General features: G+C 53.4%; 2 protein-coding genes across 3 annotated transcripts; both read right to left on the reverse strand.

Moving 5' to 3' along the window:
* On the reverse strand, positions 1 to 3,391 carry ENDOG (endonuclease G). Its single transcript, XM_014863295.3, has 3 exons — positions 2,734 to 3,391; positions 1,556 to 1,665; positions 1 to 349 (listed from the first exon to the last, which is right to left on the reverse strand). Exons 1-3 carry the CDS (start codon positions 3,238 to 3,240, stop codon positions 67 to 69), a joined length of 900 nt encoding a protein of 299 aa, XP_014718781.2. The 5' UTR covers positions 3,241 to 3,391; the 3' UTR covers positions 1 to 66.
* A 1,374-nt stretch (positions 3,392 to 4,765) lies between these two features.
* On the reverse strand, positions 4,766 to 21,140 carry TBC1D13 (TBC1 domain family member 13). 2 transcript variants are annotated; one of them, XR_001401624.3, is made up of 12 exons: positions 20,968 to 21,121; positions 19,996 to 20,069; positions 18,386 to 18,426; positions 17,735 to 17,796; positions 17,488 to 17,587; positions 16,571 to 16,653; positions 14,608 to 14,767; positions 11,474 to 11,684; positions 10,741 to 10,904; positions 8,768 to 8,999; positions 8,293 to 8,350; positions 4,766 to 7,389 (listed from the first exon to the last, which is right to left on the reverse strand). XR_001401624.3 is itself a non-coding variant. In XM_014863525.3 (12 exons), exons 1-12 carry the CDS (start codon positions 20,988 to 20,990, stop codon positions 7,324 to 7,326), a joined length of 1,203 nt encoding a protein of 400 aa, XP_014719011.1. In that variant the 5' UTR covers positions 20,991 to 21,140; the 3' UTR covers positions 4,766 to 7,323. The 2 variants fall into 2 exon arrangements, 1 of the variants encoding a protein (XP_014719011.1); XM_014863525.3 differs by having other exon boundaries at positions 8,768 to 8,928; positions 20,968 to 21,140.
* Positions 21,141 to 25,058: the final 3,918 nt, after the last annotated feature.

Here is a 25,058-nt window from a genome sequence, read left to right on the forward strand (position 1 = left end):
TCCAAAAATAACCACCTTTAATCTGACCCAGCCCCCAAGCCCCACAGTCTGGCTGTGCCGCCATCCTCACTTGCTGCCTGCAGTGATGGCCTTGACTCTGCCCGCCCTTGCCAGTATGTTTGGCACAAAGAGCAGCCCCGAGGCCCGCTCGATGCTCTCGATGGGCACCAGGAAGCGCTCCAGGGGGATGGCCTCATCCACGGGAGCGTTGGGCATCACATAGGAGCAGAGTTCGATTTGCCCGCCTGCTGCCTCCAGGATCAGCACCTTGAAGAAGTGGGTGGGCACCGCCACGTGGTTCTTGCCAATGACCTGGTACTTCACGTAGGACTTCCCGTCAGCCTCAGTCCTGCAGGCAGAACCAGGCACACACAGCCTTCAGAGCTCCCAGAGGGTCTGGTCGGACCCAAGGCCACCACCTCCAGGAAGCCTTCCCGGACCCGACCTCCACCTTGTGTCAACCTGCATGACTGGCCCTTCCACCTGAGGCTTCTGTGCCCTGCTTAGCTCCTAGGGGATGGGAGCTCCCTGCAGGGCAGAGATGTACTCTTACCCTGACTTCCTTGTGCTCAGCATGGGGTCAAGCAGGGTGGGTGGTAGCAATAAATGCTGTTGGAGGAATCAGGCCTTCTAAAGACTCGCATTCATCCCTGTGGACATGCGATCACTGTCTGTTTCTCCCCGTGGAGAGTGAGCACCCAGTGGGCAAGGCTGGGAGGGCTGAATGTCAGCCCCAGCGAAGGGGGCCTGGTACACAGCGGTGCCCGAACACTGGCTGGGGGACTTCCCAGCCATATCAGGCACTTGCTAATTCAAGGTTATCAGTGCCCCAGCCACCACCTCAGCCCTGAACAGGGTGACATCCGCCTTCGTACTTTGTCCCCTAAAGAACCACGAGATAGGTAACGGGCATCCTCCCTGTGTTGGTGGAGAGGACCTTGAGGTCATTTGCCCACAGTACGCAGAGACTAGGCAACGGGGCCTGGCTTCCATCCCAGGCCTGTGGACTCGGGAGCCAGCTGTTCTCCCACAACCCATTGCCTCTCTCACTCCTGTCTTCAGTGACCCAGGGAAACCACAGCATGCCCAGAGGAGCTCAGTCCGTTCTCCCTGGGAGACGGCTGCAGAGGGACGAGCGTGAAGGCTCAGGGTCAGGAAGATGGAGTTCAAACCATAGCTCCGGGAGGAGGGTCGGGGGGTTGCTCCAAGCACAGGAGAGACTGAAGGCAAGCGAGGTTGGTGCAGGGTTTCTATCTGGGAGAACCCAGGGTTGGGTGGATGTGACAAGAGGTGACGTAGGGGAGAGGAGCAAGGGCAGATTTAGGGCCTGATGCCCATGGGCAGAGGGGACAGGGTCTAGGTGGGCGCCCCAAAGGTCTCTGGCTGTGGAAGTAGAACTAGGCGGCCCAAGGCAGGGAATAGACAGACTTGCCAAGAAACCAGATGAGTGGTGACCTGGGAGTGGTGACACCAAGCCTGGGCAGGATTAGTGGCAGGAGGAGGCCTCTAGCGAGGGAGGACCCGGTGTCCCCAGGGTCCTCAGCTCTGGCCTCACCTGGGCAGGAAGAGTGGCCCCGTGCAGACATAGACGTTCTGGTAGGTGCGGGTCAGGCTGCGGCTGTACTTCTCCAGGTTGTTCCAGGCGTTCTGGTTGAGGTGGGGCACCTGGTAGGAGAGGTGGGGCTCAGAGAACTGTGGCTGGGGCCTTTCCCCTCTGTGGGAGGGGCTGCCCCAGGCCCTGAGGGGTGGGCACTGACATCAAGCCAGGAGATTGGTGGGGGTGGGGGGGAGCATGTAGAGGAAACTGAGGTTCAAGGAAGGGGAGTCACTCTAGGCCATGTGGCCATGAGGGTGGAGTTCACACAGAGCTCAAGGGGGTGCTGGCTCGCCCCCATCTAGCAGGGGAGGACTAGTAGCCCAGGTCTCAAAGCCGTTTCTCAGCTCCAAAGAGCCATACGAAGGAGAGGGGCACATCTTTGAGAGAGAAACTGAGGCCTGCCCCAGCCCCCAGGGGCTCCTGAGAAGGCCAGCTCTCCCGACCATCTCTGCTTTCCTTTTCCCAGCCAAGCACTGCAGAGCGCAGCCGGGACTGTCGGGAATCTGCTTCTGACTCCATCACTTGGGCTCTCCAGTCCTCAGCGCAGTGTCGAGTCAAATGCTCAGGGGGCTGTGCTGCTGGGAGCACAGAAGTCAGGTGCAGAGGCCTGGACCCTGCCGGCTTCACCCAGAGCCCCACATCAGTTTCATTCCACTGGTGCCCGGGTCCTGCTGGGAACAGGGCTAGAGGTGGGGTGGCTTGTCCAGGAGCACAGTGACTGCTCCTAACAGCCGACTAACTGCGTGCCAGCTAACTTGCCTTTTACTCCTGGATGGCAGGCAGGATAGGACAGTGGCTGAAAGCTCTGGGTCCCCTGGACAGGCTCCCTGGGTCTCCTCCCGCTGTGTGACACTGGGCCAATCATTTGCCTGTCTGAGCCTCAGTTCCCTCATTATAGTACTTTTGTATGCATTGTGTCTTCAGTTGTCAGCGCTACTGCATGAGATAGGTGAGTAAGTTTATCCCCATTTTACAGACAAGCTCAAGCTCAGGGAGGCCGGGGCGCTCTGTTAAGGTCAGACTGCAGAGCGGGTGCTCGCCCCCGGGCTCGGTCCCTCCCGGCCCGAGAGCGGGCGCCCGCAGCTGCCCATTCTGCAGAGGGGCGAAGCGAAGCTCCGCGGGGGCGCGCGGCCTACCTGGGGCGCGACGTTGCTCAGGTAGAAGGTGTCATCCATGGCCTTCTGGCTCCAGCGGTGGTTGGCGGCGGCGGCGAGGTGGCCGCGGTCGAAGCCGCTGCCGCGGTAGTCGGCGTTGGTGGCGCGGTGGTAGGCGTGCACCGAGTCGTCCTCGCGGAAGTCGCACGCGCGGCGGTCGCCGTCGCCGCGGAGCCGCTCGGGCCGCAGCTGCTCGACCACCCAGAGCGCGCCGCGGGTGCGCGGGTCGTAGCACAGCACGTACGACTCGCGGCTCTTGAGCTGCACCAGCCCGGGCAGCCCGTACTTGGCCAGCTCGCCGGCGCCGCCGCCCGCCGGGCCCCCGGGCAGGGCGGGCAGCTCGGCCGCCGCCGCCACGGGCAGCACGGGCAGCCGGCCCAGCAGCCCCGGCGCCGCCCGCGCGTCCGCCCGCCGCCGCCGCCAGCTCTCGGCGGCCCCCCCCAGGCCGGCGCCCAGCGCCAGGGTCAGCCCGGCCCGCAGCGCCCGCATGGCCCGGGAGCACGGCCCGAGCGCGGCCCGCAGCGCAGGGACCGCCGCGGCCTCGGGCGTCCGACCCGCCGGGCTCTTAAAGGGGCCGCGCCCACAGCTGGGCAGGGGCCGGGTCGGGGCGTGGGAAGGTGGGCTGTGCGTCCTCTCTCCTAACGCTCCCAAGCCCTTGGGGCTCCAACAGAAGCGGTCAGGACGGCCGAGCCGACCTCTCGGCGCCCTTTCTTTGCCCTTTTAAGAATCCGACCTCAGAGGCGAGGCACCGCCCCCCCGGTTGGTGATTGGCCGCCGCCAGGCCCGGGTCGCCCCACCCCGCCTCACGGGTCTCCGCGAGGGCCCCTCCTCCTCTGCGCTAACAGCGAGCGCGGAGAAAGCGTCAAGTACGGGTCTAAGTGCTTCCATCACTGTTTAATCCTCAAGACCCCGAGGGGGAGCTTCTAGTTGGCAGAACAAGGACAAGACCCCAGGTCTGTCTGACACCAGAGTCTATCCTCCTAACCATTCACCATAAGGCAAAAGTTCCAGGACCCTGGCAAACATTTTAACACCCGGCGTGAGGACAATGATGCAGCGGTGGATGCTCATTGCTGGTTGGAACAGAAACCAGTACCAGAAAGCAAGCTCAGAGTGTATGAAAAGCCTTAAAAAGGCTCATACCTTTCAACCTACCTAGAGAACTGAGCTGGGGAAATAAATCGAGAACACAAGGCTTTGGGGGCCACCACTGATGCAGCGGTTAAGCTCCCACATTCCACTTTCACAGCACCGGGGATTTGCGACTGGGATCCTGGGTACAGACCTACACACTGCTTATCAAGCCATGCTGTGGCAGGTGTCCCACATATAAAATAGAGGAAGATGAGCATGGATGTTGGCTCGGGGCCAATCTTCCTCAGCAGAAAGAGGATTGGCGGCAGATGTTAGCTGAGGGTTAATCTACCTCAAAAAGAAAAAAAAAAAATACAAGGCTTTCAATCACAAAATCTTCCCCACAGTATTACTTATAATAGAGGCTGAGGAATAAGCAAAATATTAACAAACAGGTACTAGTTCCAGACATTTTTAGCATATTACATAGAATAGTATATAGCCCATAAAAATATTTTAAAATCATACAGCAACTTGCTCACCACCTAACATGATGGAGGAGACAATACACAAAACTACGGAATACGAAAATGACAATGTAACAAAAATTACATCTGCGAAGAAGACAATGTTATCAGTGATTTTCTCCAGATTGTGGGGTAGGAGAGACTTGTTTTATTTACAAGTCTTTGAATTTTCAATCTAAAAGACTACTTGCTGTATAACCGTGTACGTAGCGCCTTCGTCCCCAGCCCAGTCTTCCTGCCAGCTGCAGACTGCAGTGGGTGGTGGAGAAGAGCTGAACAGGCTCTCCCAACAGGAACTTCCCGGCCTTGCTCTTAGGCCACCCTGAGAGCCTCCCAACTCCTTCTCTGCTCAAGCTTTCTTCTCCCTGCTCTGAGGTCTCAAAGGTGTCAGCTCATCACAGCACCAATGCCCATTGCAAAGAACACATGATTTATTAAAGACAACTTGTCATCAACAGCACTGATTTAAGAACGAAACTGATGAACGAACAGAAGCAGACTAACATTCCGACCCTCTGGAGTGAGACTGCTGAATTCAGCCAGCCCCATCTGTAAGGGTCCAAAGTCCTGGGGGCAGCTCTCCAAGCAGGAAGCCTCAGGCACTCTGGCTCTCTGGGGACCTCCCTGGAGAGTCTGGGGAGGGGGATCACCTAGGGCAGGTGCTTTCCTCAGGCAGGATCCCAGTGGGGAGCTCAGCCTAACCTGGACACGTCCCTGTGCTCCTGACCTTCAACCCAAGGTCAAGAAGGCACCGGGCCCAGGTCTGACTGAGGCAAATTAGACGCAGTGATTCAAGTAGTGTGGCCCCAGGAGGGAAGGCAGGGGTCAGGCGAGAGGGAATGCATCAGGTGTCCTGGGCAGTGTCTGCTGGGTCCCAGGCTGTGGCCCGAGCCTCAGGCTGTGAAGGGGTCAAAGTTGGGAGCGAACAAGTTCTGGGAAGAGGGTGAGCCCGGCCGGTGGGAAGGCGTGTCTCTGCCTCGTGCCTGGCTCTTGAAGCCTGGTAAGGATACCAGCTCTCCTGTCTCCCTCACACTTAGCGCCAGTAGAAAGCTCAGAGCCTTCGTGGACAGGACCTGCTGGAAAACCAGGAAGGTCCCAGAGGCAGGGGGCGGGATGCCGACTCTGACCTTGGAAGGGAGGTCAGACCGCGTCTCCAACTCCTTTCTGCCTTCCCAGCCCCACCCTTTATCCTCAAGCCCAGCACTTGCCAATCTGCAATAAATAACCAGGAGTCTAAATAAATAGTAAAAATCTCCCAAATACTGTGTGTTGGGAAAGGAGGCAAAAAGGCAAGTGCATGAAGTCCCCGAAGCACCCAGGGCACAGCCTGGCAAAGGAGCCACCTGAGAGCTGTTCCAGGCCCACAGCCTGGCCAGAGTGGGCAGCAGGAAGTCCTGGCTGCCAGACTCAGGAAGGCTTTGGGGGAAGAGGGCCCTGCTGGCCAGTCTGAGGAGAGGTTTAGGACCCTTGCTACGTTACCCAGCCTTCCAGACCCAAACCACCAGCCTCCTCACAGAAGGAGGGGACTTGGTCAGAATACGGCCACTACTCCAACAGCCCAGCAGCGGGAGTAGCCAGCTGCTCCTGCTCAGAGGACATTTGCCCCAAATCCTGGGACAGCCCAAGCAGGTGACCAGAGACAGGCCAGCATCCCCTGCAGCCTGCTTGGGGGAAGACGCGGCTCTCCTGGCACTGCCAGGATCCAGGGCCTTTGAGCTCAGCTACACCCAGTGCAGGGAGGCTCCCTTGGGTCCCACTTGCCCTTTATGGGACTCACCACCCTGGGCTGAGACCTGGAAGCCATGAGAATCACTACTCTTCCCAACCCCTGAAACACAATCACCTTCATGTCCTTTTCCTTTGGGAGAGAAGGGCCTTTTGGGGACTCTCTGGGAGCCGCAGCTCCCCCTCTTCTCCCTCCCCCATCCCTGGGCAGAGAGGAGGGGAAGAGGCTCAACGCTTCATGGGCCATCATTTCCTGGCAGCTTTTGGTTTCCAGATATGTCATGGGGAGCAGATTCAGGGCGCTCCAGTGAGGCACTGTGGACGCCCTCCCAGTCTGGGGGACCTGGGCGCCTAGGACTGGCGGAGGGGAACGGGGTGCAAAGGCCAAGGTTGACCTCCAGGGGCTTTGCTGAGCCAGACTCCTCATTCTGTCTCCAGGGTTCACAGGAGTGGAAGGGAGGAGGGAGAGGAAGAGGCTGGGGATAAGGCACCCCAAGAGAGAGGGGCAGAGGGAGAGCAATGGAGAGAGGAGCAGACAGAGCGAGAGTCACACACACCCTCTGTGAAAGAGGTGGAGGGAGAAGAGAAGGAGACAGGCAGAGAGAGGGAGAGAGACAGAGGAGGAGAAGCAGAGACCTAGAGGGATGCAAGGTACCTCCCCTCCCTCATACACACACACACCCACAGAAGCAGATACCTGGGGATGAACAGACACACACACACCAACTCATGACTATAGACAGACAGTGGGAGGGGGATAGAGGGTGTGACCTGGGCCAGGCAGCTTCTTAGCTCCTTCAGTGTCACCTTCCCCATGGAGAAGCCTAAGCACCAGCCCCCAGAAGTGGTTTCTGGCTCATTTGCCAGAAACCCGAGAGAGCCCAGAAGACCAGAGAGGAGAGGAGGAAGGGAGCAGCAGAGCAGAGGCAGGGAGGGACCCTTGTCAGCCCCCAGTGCCCCCAATCTGCCCCAGCCCCAGGAAACAACTTCACAAGCTCCAGCCTTGCTTGGCAGCCTGGGCAAAGGGTCCCAGGGTGGCAGGGTGAGGAGGGAGCCAGGGCTCGGTGGTCAGAAGGAGCATGGCACAGTGTGCCCCGGTGGGAACGGCATAGAGTGGGGAGGCCTGGAGTAGGCCACTCCTGCAGCTTCCTCTCAGGCTGGGATCCCACAGGCATCTGCGTGTCCCAGAAGCCAGGGCACAGGGGTCGGCGGCTTCTCTTCCAAACCCAGGCCGCTTGCTGCCAGGCTACTTTGAGTCTTGGAGTTCCTTGGCTTTCTGTAGGATCTGGCAGACATCTGTGATGGGGTAATCCTGGGCATGGGAAAGGCCACCAACATGCCTCTGAAGTCAGCTCACTCTGAAGTTTGCCACTTGTGCCACACCCATGCCCTTCCCACAGGGACTTGTCATCATGCTGGACCCTGAGCCTCAGGGACAGAGACCACAGGTTACCCGACACCTGCATTCTGCCCAGACCCCTGCACGTAGCTAACACTACACCCACTGCGGCACTAACATAACCAACCCAACCAGTGCCCCCTAAAGGGTCTCACGGCCCCTTCCTTAGGACCAGGGCCACACCGCCTCATCTCTCCCCACCTCCCGCCATCGAAGCCTGAGCCCTATTCATAATGAGTTTGGTACTGGCCGGACACTGTACATGCATTAGCTCAGTGGGTCACCTCAAGAGTCCAATGAGAAGGCTACTGTGACTATGCCCACTTTACAGAGCTGGTCAATCAAGTCACTGAAAACCAACCCCAGGACAGGCAGTGGAAGAAACTGAGGGCTAGAGAGGTTGTCACTTGGCTTAGGTCACATGACAAGCATAGCAGAACAAAGATGTGAAACCAAAGCTGTCTGACTCTTGAGCCCACATTCTTAACCACCATGCCCTACACTTTCCTTCTCCAGGTCTGAGCACGGTTACTAGTGAGCACTACCATGTACTGGGTGCCACTGTGTCCCAGGGAATCTTCACTTATGCAGAGCGCTTTGTTCAGAGAGCCCAAGTCATCCACTCAAGACCACACCACACTCAAGCGGCAGAGCCGGGATTCAAACCCAGATCTGCCTCAGGGGCCGGGACTCTTGAGCCCTGCGACCCTCTACTGTTCCTGACCCCAGCCTGTCACAGCGGCTGGCATGAGGTAGGTGCTTGGTAAGTGTCTTCCTCTCAACTAAAGACTGAGCTTCCCCTCCAAACTCCATTACCTGCAGGAGCCGCATGTTCACTGTAAAGTCCCCTTCCAGCAACTGGTCCCGGATCAGTCTAAGAAAAATAAGCAGGGCCGGCCCCGCGGCCGAGTGTTAGGTTCATGCGCTCCACTTCAGCGGCCCAGGGTTTTGCTGGTTCGGATTCTGGGCACGGACCTAGCACCGCTCATCAAGCCATGCTAAGGCAGTGTCCCACATGCTACAACTAGAAGGACCCACAACTAAAACATACAACTATGTGCTGGGGGGCTTTGGGGAAAAGAAGGAAAAAATTAAAAGTTAAAAAAAAAAGCAGCAGCCTAAGCACTGATTGAGCCCTTGGGCTGCCCGGAGGGCAGCAGTTGGCCCCTTCCCACCCCTTCCTCACCACCCACAGCAAGTCTGGTCTGACACCCACCCGAGAGCTCCAGAGGCTCACTTCAGCCTCCAAAGAGCAGCCCCTGCCCGCCCCTCTGCCCGTGGTCACACTCACATGAGCATGGCACAGCACACGAGGAGGAGGAAGTCAAAGCGGCTGTCATCGGCAAAGAGGGAGTCCCAGATCCGGATGACGTCAGGCAGCAAGAACTCCTGGGAGAGCAGCAGCGTCAGCCAGCGGAAGGCGAAGAACTGCGGCTTGATGTTCTGCTCTTGCTGGGGAGACAGAGGTGAGGAGCAGGGAACAAGAATCCGTGTCGGTTGGTTGCCATGTAACACCATGCAGCCTATCAGACGTGAATTCAGATGAGTAGCAGGCCAGGTGTGAGTGACAGGCACACCAACCGTGGGGAAGGCACTGGGCCACCTAGACAGCCTCGTTCGTTCAGTTGAAGTGGCAACTGCTGCTTGCTGCCAGCCAACGTCAGTTTTTGTGGGGTTTTTTTTTTTGAGGAAGATTAGACCTGAGCTCACATCTGCCACCAATCCTCCTCTTTTTGCTGAGGGAGACTGGCCCTGAGCTCACATCCGTGCCCATCTTCCTCTACTTTATATGTGGGACGCCTAACACAGCATGGCTTGCCAAGCGGTGCCATGTCTGCACCCACGATCTGAACCGGTGAACCCCGGGCCACCAATGCGGAACATGTGCGCTTAACCCCTGTGCCACCAGGCCGGCCCATTGTCAGATCTTCTGATTTTTTAAGAGAAGCTATAAACCCAAACTTTTATATAAGCTCTCTAGATTTATAAATGATGGCTCAAATTCTTTTAAAACACTGTACAGATTACAACCTTGGATTTATGGACAGACATAAAGACCATTAATCAGACACTTAGAACAAGCCTGGCCTTGTGCTTAGCATATTAGATATATTAGCCCACTTACTTAACTTCATGGAACCCCGCGAGGCAATTGTTCCCCAAAGAGATGAACCCTCTGGGGGCTGGCCCCGTGGCCGAGTGGTTAAGTTCGCGCGCTCCGCTGCAGGCGGCCCAGTGTTTCGTTGGTTCGAATCCTGGGCGCGGACATGGCACTGCTCATCAGACCACGCTGAGGCAGCGTCCCACATGCCACAACTAGAAGGACCCACAACGAAGAATATACAACTATGTACCAGGGGGGCTTTGGGGAGAAAAAGGAAAAAATAAAATCTTAAAAAAAAAAAAAAAATGATCCTTTATCTTTTAAAAAAAAAAAAAAAAAAAAAAGAGATGAACCCTCTGGATGGCCAGAGTGACTATTATTAACTGAAAAAGCACGTTACACAACAGCAAAATCATAATTCCATACATGTTTAAAAAGACATGTTCACATGCTTATATCTTCTTGTCCACACAACTGTTTTTGTCTATATATAAATAAATGTTTTTACTTAACTAGTTTCCAAAATAAACATGGAATGCCATTACAATAATTTTTAAAAATTATTTCTAATAATGAAGTTCAGGGACTGGCCTAGTGGCATAGCAGTTCAGTTTGCACACTCCACTTTGGTGGCCCAGCGTTCGCAGGTTCAGATCCTGGGTGCAGACCTACACACTGCTCATCAAGCCATGCTGTCATGGTGTCCCACATACAAAACAGAGGAAGACTGGCACAGATGTTAGCTCAGAGCCAATCTTCCTCAAGCAAAAAAAATGAAGATTGGCAAGAGATGTTAGCTAAGGGCCAATCTTTCTCACCAAAAAAAAAAAAGAGAGTTTCATATTTCTTTTCTCAGAGGACTACCAAGAGACTAAACTAATTCAGCATATGGTAAAGGCCATGCATTGTGCCCAGCACACAATGGGCACCATACAACCTCCCCTTCACTCCTGGCCTGCTAGGCTCCCACCATCTGCAGCCTCAGTCTCCCAGTCCCGTCTCAGCATGGAGGTCAGCACTCCCTAGCAGTAGCAGCCACTTTCAATTGCCAGACTCTAGCCAGACCTCGAGGGCCCTGGGCCTGAGATGCTCAGGAAGCCTGCTACCCTTTGCCCCTTTCCGTCTGTCTGTCCTGGCCCATGGGGTCCCAGGGTCCTCACCAGTTTCAGGTAGAGTTCCACGTCCTTATCCTTCAAGGTGGAGTAGACCTTTTCCATCTTGTAGGTGATGCCACATTGTGAGTCATCCAGGCTCTTGATGAAGTTGTCCCGGATCTCAGCCATGAGGTTGGTAAAGCAGAAAAAGGTGTCTGCCTCAGCGTGCTCTGGGTGAGATGGGCAGGGTGAGGGAGCCGCAAGGGAAGTGGTGTCCTCCCGAGGCCCACCCCATCTCTCACCTATGCGACACCTCCTCCTCACCTCTAAGCCTCGCCAAGTCACCTCGCCCTCATGGACAGGCTCAGTCCCTCCTCTGTCCTTGACCACTCTCCATCCCTAGACTAAGGACATCACTTCTTTCTTCTCATATCTTCTGGCAACACCATACACTCGCTTAGCCAGTGATTACATGTCCTTCTGATGACATATTTCAAATCATTATTCACTTAAACCCTTTCTATCATTCAGCTTCCGGTATATATATCTCATCTCCTCTACCAGAAATTCAGTTACAACTATCAAGAGATCAGTGAACTTCCAACATTCTAGAAAGTCCAAGTCAGAAAGGATCTCAGAGACAATGCAGGCCAACCCCATCATCTGACAGCGGGAAAATGGGGGGCCGGAGAAGGGAAGTGAGCTGCAGTCTGATGAAGCCCATTAGCCAGCTTTCCTTGGTCCATTTTTCTAGGGAGGCAGCAATGAGGGATGTGGGCAGCCAAGAGCCCTTTTATACCTTTCCACTCGCTGTTGGGGTCAGTGGCAAAGGTATAGTAGAGGGGCCCCACGATTTCATTCATGCCCTGCACGTAAGCAATGCCAGGGTTGAGCTTGGCGTAGATGAACAAGATCCGCTCCACTACCTCCCAGTGGGCCTCGCAGCCGTTGGGCAGCACCTCGTACTCATTGAGGGCCGAAGACGTAGAGTTCTTGTGTGGGGAGCTCATCTGCGGGAGGAGGGGAGGAGCCCATTAAGAAGGTGGGTGGCATTATGGACAGTATGTTCTCACCAGAAATGTTTACCATTAAAGCTAAACTTCACTTCCAGCTTGTGGGAAACGCAGGGCAGAGAGGAACACGTCCAATGCCACCAGGAAGAAACAAGCAGACAAATCCAGAACGCAGGACACCCTAGCAGATAGCTGGACTAAAGTCTAATTTGTGGTGATAAAAGCCAGAAGTGTGCTTACCTCTGAGGTGAGGGGGAGTGACTGGGAAGGGGCATGAAGAACGTTCCGGATGATGGAATGTTCCGTGTTTTGATCTGGTTGGCAGTTATACAGGTGTATACATGACAAAAAGTTCATCTAGTGGTATACCTAAGATTTGTGCATTTTACTACATCTAAGTTATACTTCAATTAAAAAATAACTTTAAATATGTCAAAAACAGAAAACTGGTCAAGACTCTTCAAAAAGTCAAATGTTGTGGGGGGTAGGGGAGAGTCGAAGCCTGCTCCGGATCAAAGGACTAAAGAAATGTAACATCCCGATGCAACGCATAAACCTCGACTGCGTCCTGGTTTGGAAGCAAAACAACAAAAATATTCTTGGCGCAACCGAGGACACCCGAGCAGGGACTGGACGTTAGGCGTTACTATGGAGTTACTGTTAATCGTTAGAGATGTGACGGTGGTGAGGAGGAAGACTGTCCTTATTCTCAGGAGATGCCTGCTGAAGTACTTGGGGTTAAGGGTCAGGCCATCTGCAACTTACCCTCCACCTCTGTACAATATACACACAAATACAGCAAAAGGTTAACAATTGTTGAATTTAGGTGGAAAGTATACAGGTGTGCACTGTACTCTTCTTTCAAATTGTCTGAATCTTTCAAAATTTTCATAAGAAAAAGTTGGGAGATAAATAAAGAGATGATGATCCCAGCTAAAAACTCATGCAATAGAGCAGAGGTCCCCAACACCAGCTGCCCATCAGGACCCCTCGGGAGCTTTGTGAAGATTCAGGTGCCTGGGGTTACCTGTATGAGAGCTACAGGCAAAGCCCGGCAGGGACAGAGTGTGAAGCTGTCCTGGAAGCACAGGGCCCTGAAGACAGTAAACTCCTTTTCCCATTACATACACACATGTACGCATAAACATACACGTGCATGTGCACACAGACACACATCGTTAACATTTACCAAGAGCTTTCTAGGTACAAGACAATGCTCTACAAGTATTCCTTCATTTAATCCTCTGAACAACCTAGCTTATCCTCTCATCATTTTCAAGATGAAGAAACTTGAAACGTTAGGCTCAGAAATGTTAGGTCACTCGTCAAATGTCTTGAATTAAGCGGTGGCACTGAGATTTGAACGCAGACTGGCTGACTCCAGAACCTGAGGTCCAGGCCTCAGAGAACGCCCAGTGCCTTCCAGCTTTCCAAGAATCTGCACAGCCATGACCTCATTCCATCCTCTTGGCAATTCAAAAGCCAGCAGGACAGAAATGATGTGCCCAGTTTCCAGAAGAGGAGACGGAGGTCCAGGAAGGTGGGCCTGCTTTTACTTGCCCAAACAGAAGGTCAGCTTTAACTCAAACTGCCCACTCACGAGTCCAGAGGTCTAGGGACGAAGTTTGTGATCAGCCTCTCTGCCACCAGAACCAGGCCTACATCTAAAATAGAGAAAAGCTCAGTTCTCAGATCCCCATTACTGTAGTGAAATGAATGACAGAAACCAGGTCCCCACCTCGCCCTGCAGCCAGAAGCTCAGAAGCCAGCTAAGAGGGCTGCCCACACAGCAAGCCACTCAGTCACCCAGCCAAGCATTCTGTACCTCCCAGACACCCAACTCTGTCCTAGGCACATGGAACCCGGACATTAGCTGTCATTGTCCTTGTTACCCCCGTAGCGGAGAATGGCTGCTCTCCTAGAGAGAGGGCCTTGATCAGTCATTACACCGAGGGAAAAGCTTCAGCAGGAGTATCTGTCTCTAACTGGTGAGAGGTTGGAGGACAGTGACAAGTTCTGAGGAACAAGTCAGAGTGCAGATACCAAAGCAGAAGGTCGAAGTTAAGGAATAAAATGTACTTGTTTGGCTCCAAGCGGCTTCTCAGAATTACAGGAATCTGCTGGAAGACTGGACTACAAGCACTCAGCAGGACGGGGCGCACGAGTCCCATCAACTCTACTTCCTAAGCCTCAGGTCTATCCCCGCTCTGCCCCAGCCCCAGGCCCCACCTACCCGTGCCTGGACAATGGAGCCGCCTCCCAGGTGGCCTCTCCACTGCCATTCCTTCCCCCTCCAATCAAGTGTCCCCACAGGGCCCAGAGCAATCTTTTACAGAGTGAACCTGAATCACGTCCCGGCCCTGCTAGAACCTGCAAAGGCTCCCTAGGCCTCAGGATAAAGGCCCGGGCGTGCCCTCACCACCACCCAGACCTTCCCTCCTCCTCCCCTTCCTCCGCCTCTGGCCATGCAGGACTCCTCTGTTCCCTGAACACACCACACTTCTGCCTGAGGACTTCCACATATGCCTTCTTTCCCACCTGAAATGCTTTTCCTTCCGAGCTCTTCAAGTCTCAGCTTAAATGTCACTTTCTCGGGGAAGTCTTCCCTGATACCCAGACCAGGCTAGCTCCCCAGCCCCATCACTGCTCCCATCACTTTCTCATCACACATGTCATCACTCTCTCAAGAGACATTTCTACCAGAGGACTCAGAGCGCGCAGGGCCCTCCCCGTGGCACCCATTACACCCAGCCTTCGATACCTGACTTTCAGAAACAGCCCCAGAGGGGGACGTGGCAAAACCAAGGTTGCTCTGGGTAACTATCAGGGCAGACGGTCACGGGCCCAGTGGCCTGTGGCCGGCAGCCTAAGGGAAGTAGGAAGGAAAAGGCTATCACGGGGCCCCCAGGTTGCCTCTCACGTTTGTGACCCCACTCCGGTTCCGGGCCACTGTCTGGGATTTCAGCGTTGTCTGTTCCACCCGCTTACGAAGGGTCTCAAACTCATTCTGGGGGTCCAGGATGAGGAGGCAGGGATACTCGGTGGCCCTCTGAAAGAAGGATATGTCTGGGCACAACCTCCTGTCAAGAGGGAACAGGACAGAGGGGTGTTACTCAGGTGGAGGTTTGGGCATTCCATGAGCATCCTGCTGCCAGGTGTCCCAGCAGCCCAAAAAGCATTCTTCCTGTTGTTGGTTTTTTTTAATTAATGACATTTTATTTAAAAAAACAATATAGTTTCTAAAAAGCAATATAGTCATTGTATATGTATACATACCCATGTTCTTAAGTGTATTTACAAATAGATAAACACATATACATTTACATGGTTTTTTTTTTTAGTGTCTTTATGGTCTCAGAATCTAACTCTTCTCTTAAACCACAAACGTCTTTCCATGTCAAAAATATCTAACATGTACAGGAGTGCTAACTGTAGTGTGGTTTGAAATGATAAGAGAGGTCTGGTTAAGTTACACATTATACAACAGAATACTACACAGCTGACACGGGAAGATGTCCAAGACGGAATGAGAGAAAAAAAGAAAGTTGGGAGACAGTCTCTAGAATGTGGGCAAGTTTTTAAAATATACGTGCTACAGTATATGCACATTTTTCAGATTTCTGATCCACAGCACACTGCAAACTTGCCCTCGATGAACACTGAACCACGTGCTACAAACACCGCCAGTGTAAGACAGAACCTGTTTCCTCAGGACCCGGTGAAGATGTGGTTCTTGACTTACACAGGGCCGTTACAACACCTCGTGGGTAGAGGCTGCCCCAGCACCAGCCTGAGAAGGAAGGAGGCGAGAGCCCCCTTCTGCATCCCTGCTGAGGTGCTTGGGGCTGGGTTTCCACCAGGGCCATCTGAAGCTGGGCCCAGGCAATGAGCAGAGGCAGAGGGGCAGCACCCAGGTGGTGAGGGGCTGGAAACACAGATAATGACTGGGTGGGTGGAACCGAAACCAGGCGGACGCACTCCAGAACCCACGCTCTAACCACAGGGCTCCACCGCAGACAAGGGCTTCCTATAGCTCCTCAGCCAGCCTTTCGGGAGACTGCCCGCTGCCAGACTCACCAAGACAACAGGATAGCACAGCCAGTGTCCCCACATTTCTCTAAAAGTGGAGAAGCAAGCACATGCACACCAGAGCTCACACTTTTTTAAAACACACATCTGATCCTGTCACTCCTGTGCTTAAAACTTTCACATGACTGCTCCCCGTCCTTGTGATCAAGTTCAAGGCCCACCCTGCCCCCGCCCCAAGCGTGGCGTTAACCACACTGGCCATCACACCGCTCCTCAAACGTGGGCTCTCAGGCCTTCCCGGGCAGCTCCTCGCCCACCACAGCCTTTCCTCCCTCTTCCTGAGACTTCTCAGATGTCAGCTGAAACACTGCCTCCTCAGGCGAGGTTTCCCCAAACGCCTCGAAGCACCCTGAACTCTTCCTGCACAGCCTTTACCACAAACGTGAACTACACAGAACTATTTGCTTAACATCGGACTTCCCATCTTCCCCCCTAGGTTCTTAGCTCCTTGAGGAGAGGGACCATGTCTGTTTATTCTGTGCTCAACTCTGAGCTTGGCCGTGAGCATGGCACATAGTAGAGCTGCAACATTTGTGGGAATGACCAGATGAATCCATAATGCCTGGGGCACAACAAACTAAGGCAAGGAGACAGGAGAGCCAGCCACTCGCTGCCCTCACCAGCCCCACTCTCAGCTTGTCATCACTAGGACCTGGACCTAACACGGGGACAACCCACCCACAGTTCCTCAAACACCCTCCTATGGGCCTGGCGGGGAAAGGGAAAGGACAGAACTGGGAAACCCCCCCGGAAGTCCCATGGGCCAGCTCCCAGGCCCCAGGTGCCCCGCCTACCGGACATCCTTGTCAATCTGCAGCAGCACCTCGTTGTCCTTGAAGTACGTGTTCCACCGGCTGTCAGGGTTGGGGTTGAGTGGCTGTGGGAAGAAAAGAAGCTGCGCTGTCCTAGGCCCAGCTAGGGTCCCAGGGGCATGTACCAGCTGGAGGCCTGAGCAGCGGCCCCGTACCAACAATCCCCCCAGAGGCCCAGCTGTGGCTCAGACAGCCTGTGAGCAACTCGAGGAGCAACACAGGCCTCCCACAGCCTCCCAAATCACATTCCAACTCCACAGCCAGCAGGCGAGCCAGGCAGTTTGCTCTGAGTACACCCCTGCTTGGAGGGGACTGTCCTTTCCGTCCACTGCTGTAGCTGTAGGACGCTGCCTATAACAGGTGCTCACTAAACGCCTGTTGAATGAATAAATGAATGTTGCATCATTAGGTCTCTTCGAATCTAACTCATGAAGGCTCTGAGTCGCCAGTTCCAATCCTTGGAGGACCGGTCTGGGTCCAACCCACCTCCACTCCCTGCACCGTGAAGCCCCAGGGAGGAGCTCAGTATTTGAGGGCAGAATGAGGCTTCCTCCAGGCCACAGAAAGGCAGTTTATCCTCACTGCCACCTGCTCTTTCTTCAACTATAAGATCACAGAACCTTCCTTAAGGAACAGGGATGAAGAGGAAACGGGGACAGGGGAGCCGGCTCAGTGCTGCACACATAGCTATCACTTACGTTCCCAACCGGGCCTGGGAGAAGCGGGTAGACAGGGCCTTCTGGGCCGGAGCAGCTGGACACAGAAAGGAGGGACTGGAAGGGTCAGAGGGGCCCAAGATCAGCTGCACTTGTTCTCTGGGGTGGGGGACGCTGCCTGCTACAAAGCTCGCACCTCTCCTCATTCTGTAGCCTCAGGCCCCGATGCCTACCCCTACTCACATGGTCCTCAAAGGTCACATCCTCCCTGGACGCACCCATGTTGGCCTTGGCAATGCCGGGCTGGATGATCATTTCCCTCAGGAACTGAGAATATAGCTCCCTGCCGGAGAAGAGAGAGCAATGATTCCCGAAGGCCTTGCCCAGGGAGCCCGGACACAGGTGCAGCAACAGGAAGCAGGGCAGGCTTAGCACCACCTGTCGTGCCTGACAAGAAGGCCCTCCCGTCATCCCCTCTCTTGGGTCTCACCTCTGCTTGGCCAGGATGGAGCTCCATGAGGCTCTCTCCAAGGGGAGGTAGTTCAAGAGAATCTGCACAGAGGGAGAGGAGCAAAGCTCTGGCGACTCCCCCAGCCCAACCCTGGATAGTAGGTGGAGCCTGCCAGGCCTCAAGGAAAACGTCTGATAAAACCCAGAGAAGACAAGATGGGCTGAAACCCAGGAATCCAGGCATGGGCTAGGGGCAGCCTCCCCTTTCCTCCCCACTCCTTTATCCTAAACTGGCCCTTTCCAGTGCCTTTCCTCACACAGATTGTTCCAAAGGATAATACCACCTTGTACTCAAAGGGGCTGGAAACCAGAATACTGGGCTTCGCTCCCCACCTCAGCTAATAGCTCTGGGCAAAGCACAGCCTTCTTTTGTCCCAATAAGCATGACTTCCACTATACTGTCTGGACCAGGGAGCAGAGGGCCTCACTGGCATTACAAAGTGTTCCATCCCCAGGGGGATCCTGGACGGGACACGAAGAGAAACAGAAAACCCAGAACTTCCCATAAAAGCTTCCTCAGACAAGCAAGGAAAGGTGCAGAACAGGAAGAAGGGGCTGGGAGTGGGGGGCAGCCCATGCAGGAACCCAGGGACTCTGAGCAGAGCAGCAGCCCCACCCCAGGCACACCCACCTTCCAGCAGAGGCACCGCAGTCCGCCCTCACAGGGGATGCCTGTGAACACAGCAGGCAAAGGTCACGCCCCGGCCAGAGTCCCAGAACCCCCCAGCCCTCCACCTCAGAGACGGTTGGCAGGGAGTGGAGTGGGCAAGAAGTACTTCTTCAAGAATCATTTTCTGCCAGAAAGATTACTTGACTAAATGTTTAATCCTGTGTGTGCTTTCTCTTGATGACCCCTGCCCCCAGCCCAGAGCTCCCTCTGTCGGGAATGTTCTTTTGAGGATAACATCTTCTCATCCTTGATATTTCTTCCTCAGAGCAGCCTTTACCAGCCACTGTCTCTTCCCAATTGAAGTCAGGTCCCTCATTATAACCGATAATGGCTCCGTGACTTCTCCTTCATAGCATCCATCGTAACTGAGATTGTACAATATAATTTGCATATTTATTTAACATCTGTAACTTCTACGACCAGGGAAGCCCCAGAAAGACCAGAACCAAATTTGCCTTATATTCTCAGTACCTAGCACAGGGCATGGCACACAGGAGGTATTCCGTAAGTATTTGTGGACACAAATATAAATGAAGCCATGAATGCTAAGTGCTTCATGCTTTATGGACACTATTTCACTTTGTCCTCATTATAACCCTGGTAAGTAGGGAAGATTAGCATCATTGTCCTTATCTTACAGACAAAGAAACTCATCTGTAATGACAGAGCAATCAAGGATTCAAACACAGGTCTGTCTGACTTTAGAGCCCAAACTCTCAATCACTACTAGAGACTGCCTCCCCTGAGGCCTGGCTGACTCTCCAGCTCAGCACAGATCCCAGGACCCCTCAAGATGGTCAGGGCCTGAATATCACTCCTGAGCAGAAAGACAACCTTCTCCCGCACTATCGTCAGGAACCTCACTAAAGCAGCTGTTGCTACAGTACCCCCAGTACTCATGCCCCCACTTCAGAATCTGCATGGGGCTGAGGGGGGTACTCAAGAATTCCCAGCTGACAAAGTTACAAGGGCAGAGCAGTGACAAAAGCACCCTGGGGTATTTTTAAAGACAAGCAAAAATCTCTGTGCTGGAAGGTTAACAATGCCAGGGAGGGCAAAGTCAAAAGTGGCTAAGGTTCAGCTTCTTCAAATCAGTGTCTCAAGACTGGAATTTTACCATTAACCAAAGTTCACTGTCGCCTGAGTCAGCTCTGACCCCAAGCCAGGGAGAGAGCCAGGAACCACTTTGCAGCTAACCAAATTCTACAGCACAGGAAGCTTGCTGATGAATGAGGAAAGACCCGACCGAGGCTCTGGAGTCTGCTCCCAGCTCTCATCCTTCTGTCTTCAGTCCCCTCCACTCACTCTCAGGAAGCAAGAAGCCTCACTGATCCGCCACTAAGCACCCTGTCCACGGCCCACAGGCATGCTAACTGTGGCCGTCACTCCTCTGGAAACCCCCTCCAAGCTCAGTGCAGTCACTGCTTGTTCAACTCGACAGAATCTGGAGAAGGATCCAAGAGGCAGGCTGGCCCCCAGAACTGACCAGGTGTGGCCTTGGGCACCTTGCCCTCCATCCTAGTCACAACGCTGCTCTAGAAAACCCCTGAAAATGGAGCGTTGCCTCTTACCACTGAAACTGAGATCCCGAAGCTTTTCCAAGGCAATCGTGGGCTCCTTCAGGACATCCTGGAAATCTGCAATCCTGGAAGCAGGGAGGCGGAGGCAAAGGGAGCACACTCAGTGGCCAGGCGGGAAGCCCAGGGCTCCCTCACACCACCAGTCCCCAATCTGTTTCCCCCTCCCCTTCAGGACGTAAAGATGGCAAAGCTCAAGGTCCTGGCAAAGGCCGCTTTGGAGAACTCTAGATCACTTCTTCCTCTAAGCCCACAAACACAGAGACAGCCTTGTCTAGGAACTCTCAACCCAGCACCAGGAAAGCAGAAACATTCTAGTATTTGGCCAGCGGGCATTTATCTGGCGATCCCTGCCGGCCAGGCCCAGCCCACAGCACCACTATCTGACCTCGGCGAACCCTAGGAACCGGGAGTAATTTGATGCGCAGACAACGGATCTGAGTAATCGCAAGCAGCTCTCCAGGCTCGACAGTATTACCCTGAGACGACCTCCGGGCCCGCCCGCAGGCAAGGACAAAAGGTTTAAAAAAACAATCCTGGAGAAAAACTGAAGAGTGAGCAAAATTCAGCCCGTGCTGCAGGATTTGGCCTGGGGGAGGGGACAGACTGGAGAATCCAGGTTTTCTAGCCTTTCGAGTAATAAACGGGCACCGGGCCGGACGCGCGTGGAGAGCAGGGAACTGGGGCAGAGGATTAACGGAGAGCAGGACAGGGGTGGGGGCGGGACCCCAGGGAAGGGGGAAACCCGGGGTCCAGGGTGAGGGAGCGACGGAGAAGGGGTGACACCGAGAGGCAGGCGAGGCGCCTCGGCTGTGCCGCTCAGGCCCACAGCAAAAGGGCTGGAAAGCGGGTGCCCGAGACCCTCCGCCGGGGGCTCCGGGCCCGGCCGCACCCGCGCCCCCTCCGCAGGCACAAGGGGCGGCCTGGCCAGGAGCACCTTGGCCGGCTCGGGCCCCGGCCCCTTACCGGCTCTTGTGCAGACTCGACATGGTGCTGACTTCCGGATCCCCCCCGCTACCTCGGCCGACGCGGCCGCCGCCGCCCCCTAGGGACGCGGGGCGCTGGGCAAAGGCGTCCGACCGGAAACGCAGCCGCTGGCGCGGGCGTTCCGGCCTGTTCCGCTCCGCACGCTCGGCCCGGCCCCGCCCCGCTCACGTGCCGCCCGGTCCTCCCGCTGCTGGGGCGGGGCGGGGCGGGGTACGAGGGCCCCAGGAGCACGCCCCGACCCCTGCCCCACTCGCATCCCCGCGGACTCTGCAGCCCAAGTTGAGGACGCGCAAGTTATGGTGCAACCTGTGTGCCCTAGGCTATTCTTTGCGCTGCCCTGGGCCTCCGTTTCTCTTTATGCAACATACCTATAAGTCACCCTGTCCTCGCCTTAAACCTGCTTCACCTGCAATAAACTATTGCGTCATTATTTTGGGAAGGTGGACCTTCCCTGCTGGACTATCCAGGCCTCCTGGGTGGCCTTTTCACTCATGAATCCTGCACGCCTATAGCAGGCACCGCACAAAGCAGATGGTTCGGTAACTATCGGATGGAGGAGCAGGACTGCAATTCAGCGTTTCCCTGATTTTCGAATTTCATGAACATGAAATTTACCATAACATCAGAACAATAGAAAAGGCAAGTCAAGATTTCAGGATCTTTCCCAAGAAAACTTAGTTGGCAGCCTTACAATGATTTTTCTCTACACGTATGTGTGCCTACGTGCATAGTTGTCTTTATTTTTTAATTTTTTCTACAAATCGGTGAAAACTTTGTCACTGGACTGTGTAAACTTGAAACCCCCTCCAGCTCTCAGGTGCCTGTCCACCAGGACTTCACTGGCCAATGGGGCAGGCACACAAATACCTGCTCCTTTATTCACTCATCCCACAATTTCTGCTCCCACTGTGTGCCAGGTACTGTGCTAAATGTTGCTGCAGAATACAAAGATTAAGTTCCTTTGTACGAAATACAAGAAATGAATAAATGTTGACTTACTTGCACACCAGTAAAGAAATATTATTCCAGATAAAAAGTACCATTCAGCCCTTGAAACTGCTGGTTAAGAAGACAGGGAAGGGGCCAACCCAGTGGCACAGCGGTGAAGTGGGCATGTTCTGCTTTGGTGGCCCAGGGTTTGCCGGTTCCGATCCTGGGTGCAGACATGGCACTGCTTGGCAAGCCATGCTGGGGTAGGCGTCCCACATATAAAGTAGAGGAAGATGGGTACGGATGTGAGCTCAGAGCCAGTCTTCCTCAGCAAAAAGAGGAGGATTGACAGCTGATGTTAGCTCAGGGCTAATCTTCCTCAAAAAAAAAAAAGTGAAAAACACACACACATGATAGAATAAGAAACATACAGTTGGCTATCATTTGGAAAAAAACAAAGTTCTATTCCTACCTTACATCTGACAGAAAAATAAATTCTAAATGAATTAAAGCTCTACAAGGGAAAATGGGATTAGAGGAAAAATATCTAGAAAAATGTTTATAATCTTGGAGAAGGAAGACACAAGGCCCAGAAGCCATTGTGAAAATTAATAAAGGAAACCTCAACTAACATTGGAGTTGGGAAAGCCTGTAGAGGGAGCTCGCATGCCCTACCACTCATCCTCAATTACCCCAAACAGGAAGAGACTTGCCTTGCATCTCTCACAGGAAGTGGGCTACTACTTTACTTCCCCAGCAGGAGGAAGAATTTCTTCTTGCCCAGCAACAAGCCCAGCCAGTGGAAAATGCCTCAGCTCAGCCAATAAGGAGCCATAAGGAGAGTAAGGAACTCTTACTCTCCTCTAATGAACTTTCATTTAGAAGAGTCGCTCCCAACTATCCCTTTTTCTCTACAAAAGCAAGCTCCCCTCCTTTGTTCTCTGGACTTGCCAGTGGTTCCCTATAGTTCACATGTCCCGAGTTGCAATTCTTTTGCTATTCCTGAATAAACACATTTTGCTGGTAAACTAACAAGTTATTTTATTTTAAAGTTGACATTAAATGGTGTCAGAAAGTGGGATCCATGGAGGTGACCCCTTGAGAGACAATGACCCCTGAAATGGAGTGAGGTACCCACAGTGAGTCCCTTGTGCTCATTGCGTCTGTGAGTTGCTGCTTACTGTCAGTTTGGTAAGACGCCTCTCAGATTCTGAGCTCCACTGTCCTTGCATTTTGAGCTCTCCGACTTGACGTGGGATGGTGAAAGGCTTTGTCCTTTCTAGTTCAAGGCTTCCTCCTTGGTGAGTACTGGATTAGTTTCCTTTTGGAAGTGTGCTGAAACTTTGGTAAGGTTCCTTTTGGAATTGGGCTAGCTAGGAATTTTCTTTTTCCCTCGGGAAAATTTGAGAAATGGGATACCAGTCATCTAAATGCTCAGTTCTCCTTCAGGGCCCCTGGCTGGTTTTCTGTTTGAAAACTATGGACCCTCCTCATGCACAGTTTTAATTAAACAGACCAATTTAATAAAAAATTACTTAAAACACCAATCTCCCCAAAGTTGCATTTCTCTGCACTAAATTAGAAAGCCACTGCTCTAAAATCAAACAGATTGAATGGGATGCCTATTTTAATTGGTACCTTGAGGCCTCCAAACGTATTTAGGACTCTAAAATTGCCTCTCAGCAAAAACCCATATCTAAATTAACTGAGACAACCAACTCAAGGCAAACAAAATGGCTTCTGAAGCCTGGCGTTTCCCTCCCTCTGGCTCCTTTATCTCAGGCTCCACCCCTGATGCCATCTTACTCTGTTCCCTGGACTGAAGCTGAATTGCAAGCCGTACTTAAGGATTTTCCATAAGCAACTGAAGACCCCCATACATTTGCTGATGAATTTAATGTAATTATTCAGACCTACCAGCCAGGGTCTTCGGATTCATATCAACTAATCCACAGGCTTGTTGGTGAAGGTCTTGCCCAACATTGGACGAAACTGGCCCTACAGGAACATCCTGAAAGGGATTTCGAAAAATGAACCACTAACTTTTGGAAAGATGCTAGCACATTCACTGGAAATCTCCACTGAAAATCACAATAGCTTTGCCCAAGCCTTCAGGCTTGCATACAAAAGCCTGATGAGCCTGTTCATGGCTGTTATAATTGGCTGCAGATCACTTTTAAAGAAAATTCTGGCCTTCCCACGGATGTTAAATCCACTCGGGTAGCCTTTAATTCTGTTTGTTTTTTGGTTTATTTATTTTGAAGATTGGCCCTGAGCTAACATCTGTTACCAATCTTCCTCATTTTTTTTTCTCCTGAAAGCCCCCAGCGCATAGTTGTATATCCCAGTTGCAGGTTCTTCCAGCTCCTGCACGTGGGACGCCGCCCCCCAAGGCCCCACAAGCGGTACCAGGTCCGCGCCCAGGATCCAAACCGGCAAAAGCCTGGGCCACCAAAGCAGAGCCCGCGAACTTAACCACTCAGCCACGGGGCCAGCGCCTAATTCTGTTTATTGATGGGCTGAACCAGGAGCTTTCTCTTCTAGTAAGAAGGACCAGGATGGAATGGGAGACTCTCCACTCCAGATTTAGTCAATCTAGCAAATCAGCTCTCCCACACCCTAGATGATTCAACTAAAAGGAGGACCACAAAAACTCAATTTTCAACTTCAACAGATGGAGGCCCCTAGACAGAACCAGAAATATTCTGGTCTCTGCTATTACTGTAAAAAGCCAGGGCATCTGAAGAGAGACTGCGTTGAGCATAAGCTCTCTGAAGGTTTTCAGCCCTCTAACCACCCTTTCCAGGGCCTTCCTAATCCCCAATGACAAGGCTCTGAGGAACCACAGGGGCGTTTCCCAACCTTTCCCCTTAATCCACTTGGGGAAACCACCCTCCAGGTTGGAAATGAGTCATTCCCTGTACTTACTGACGCTGGAACAACGCTCTGCTGCTGAGCCCCACAGCCACTGCACGGCACCCGCTTCGGAGCGCCGAAACAGTTCAGGTAGTGGGGGTCTCCAACGAACCTCAGCAGTCTCTGTCTCCAAACCCGTTCCCTTTTGTTTAGGCCTTTTGAGAGATATTCACCCTTTTCACCTTTGTTCCTCTGCTCCTGTTCATTTATTGTGCTGAGATTTC

Source organism: Equus asinus, chromosome 10 (assembly GCF_041296235.1).
Source record: "Equus asinus isolate D_3611 breed Donkey chromosome 10, EquAss-T2T_v2, whole genome shotgun sequence".
In the NCBI taxonomy this organism is placed as follows: Eukaryota; Metazoa; Chordata; class Mammalia; order Perissodactyla; family Equidae; genus Equus; species Equus asinus.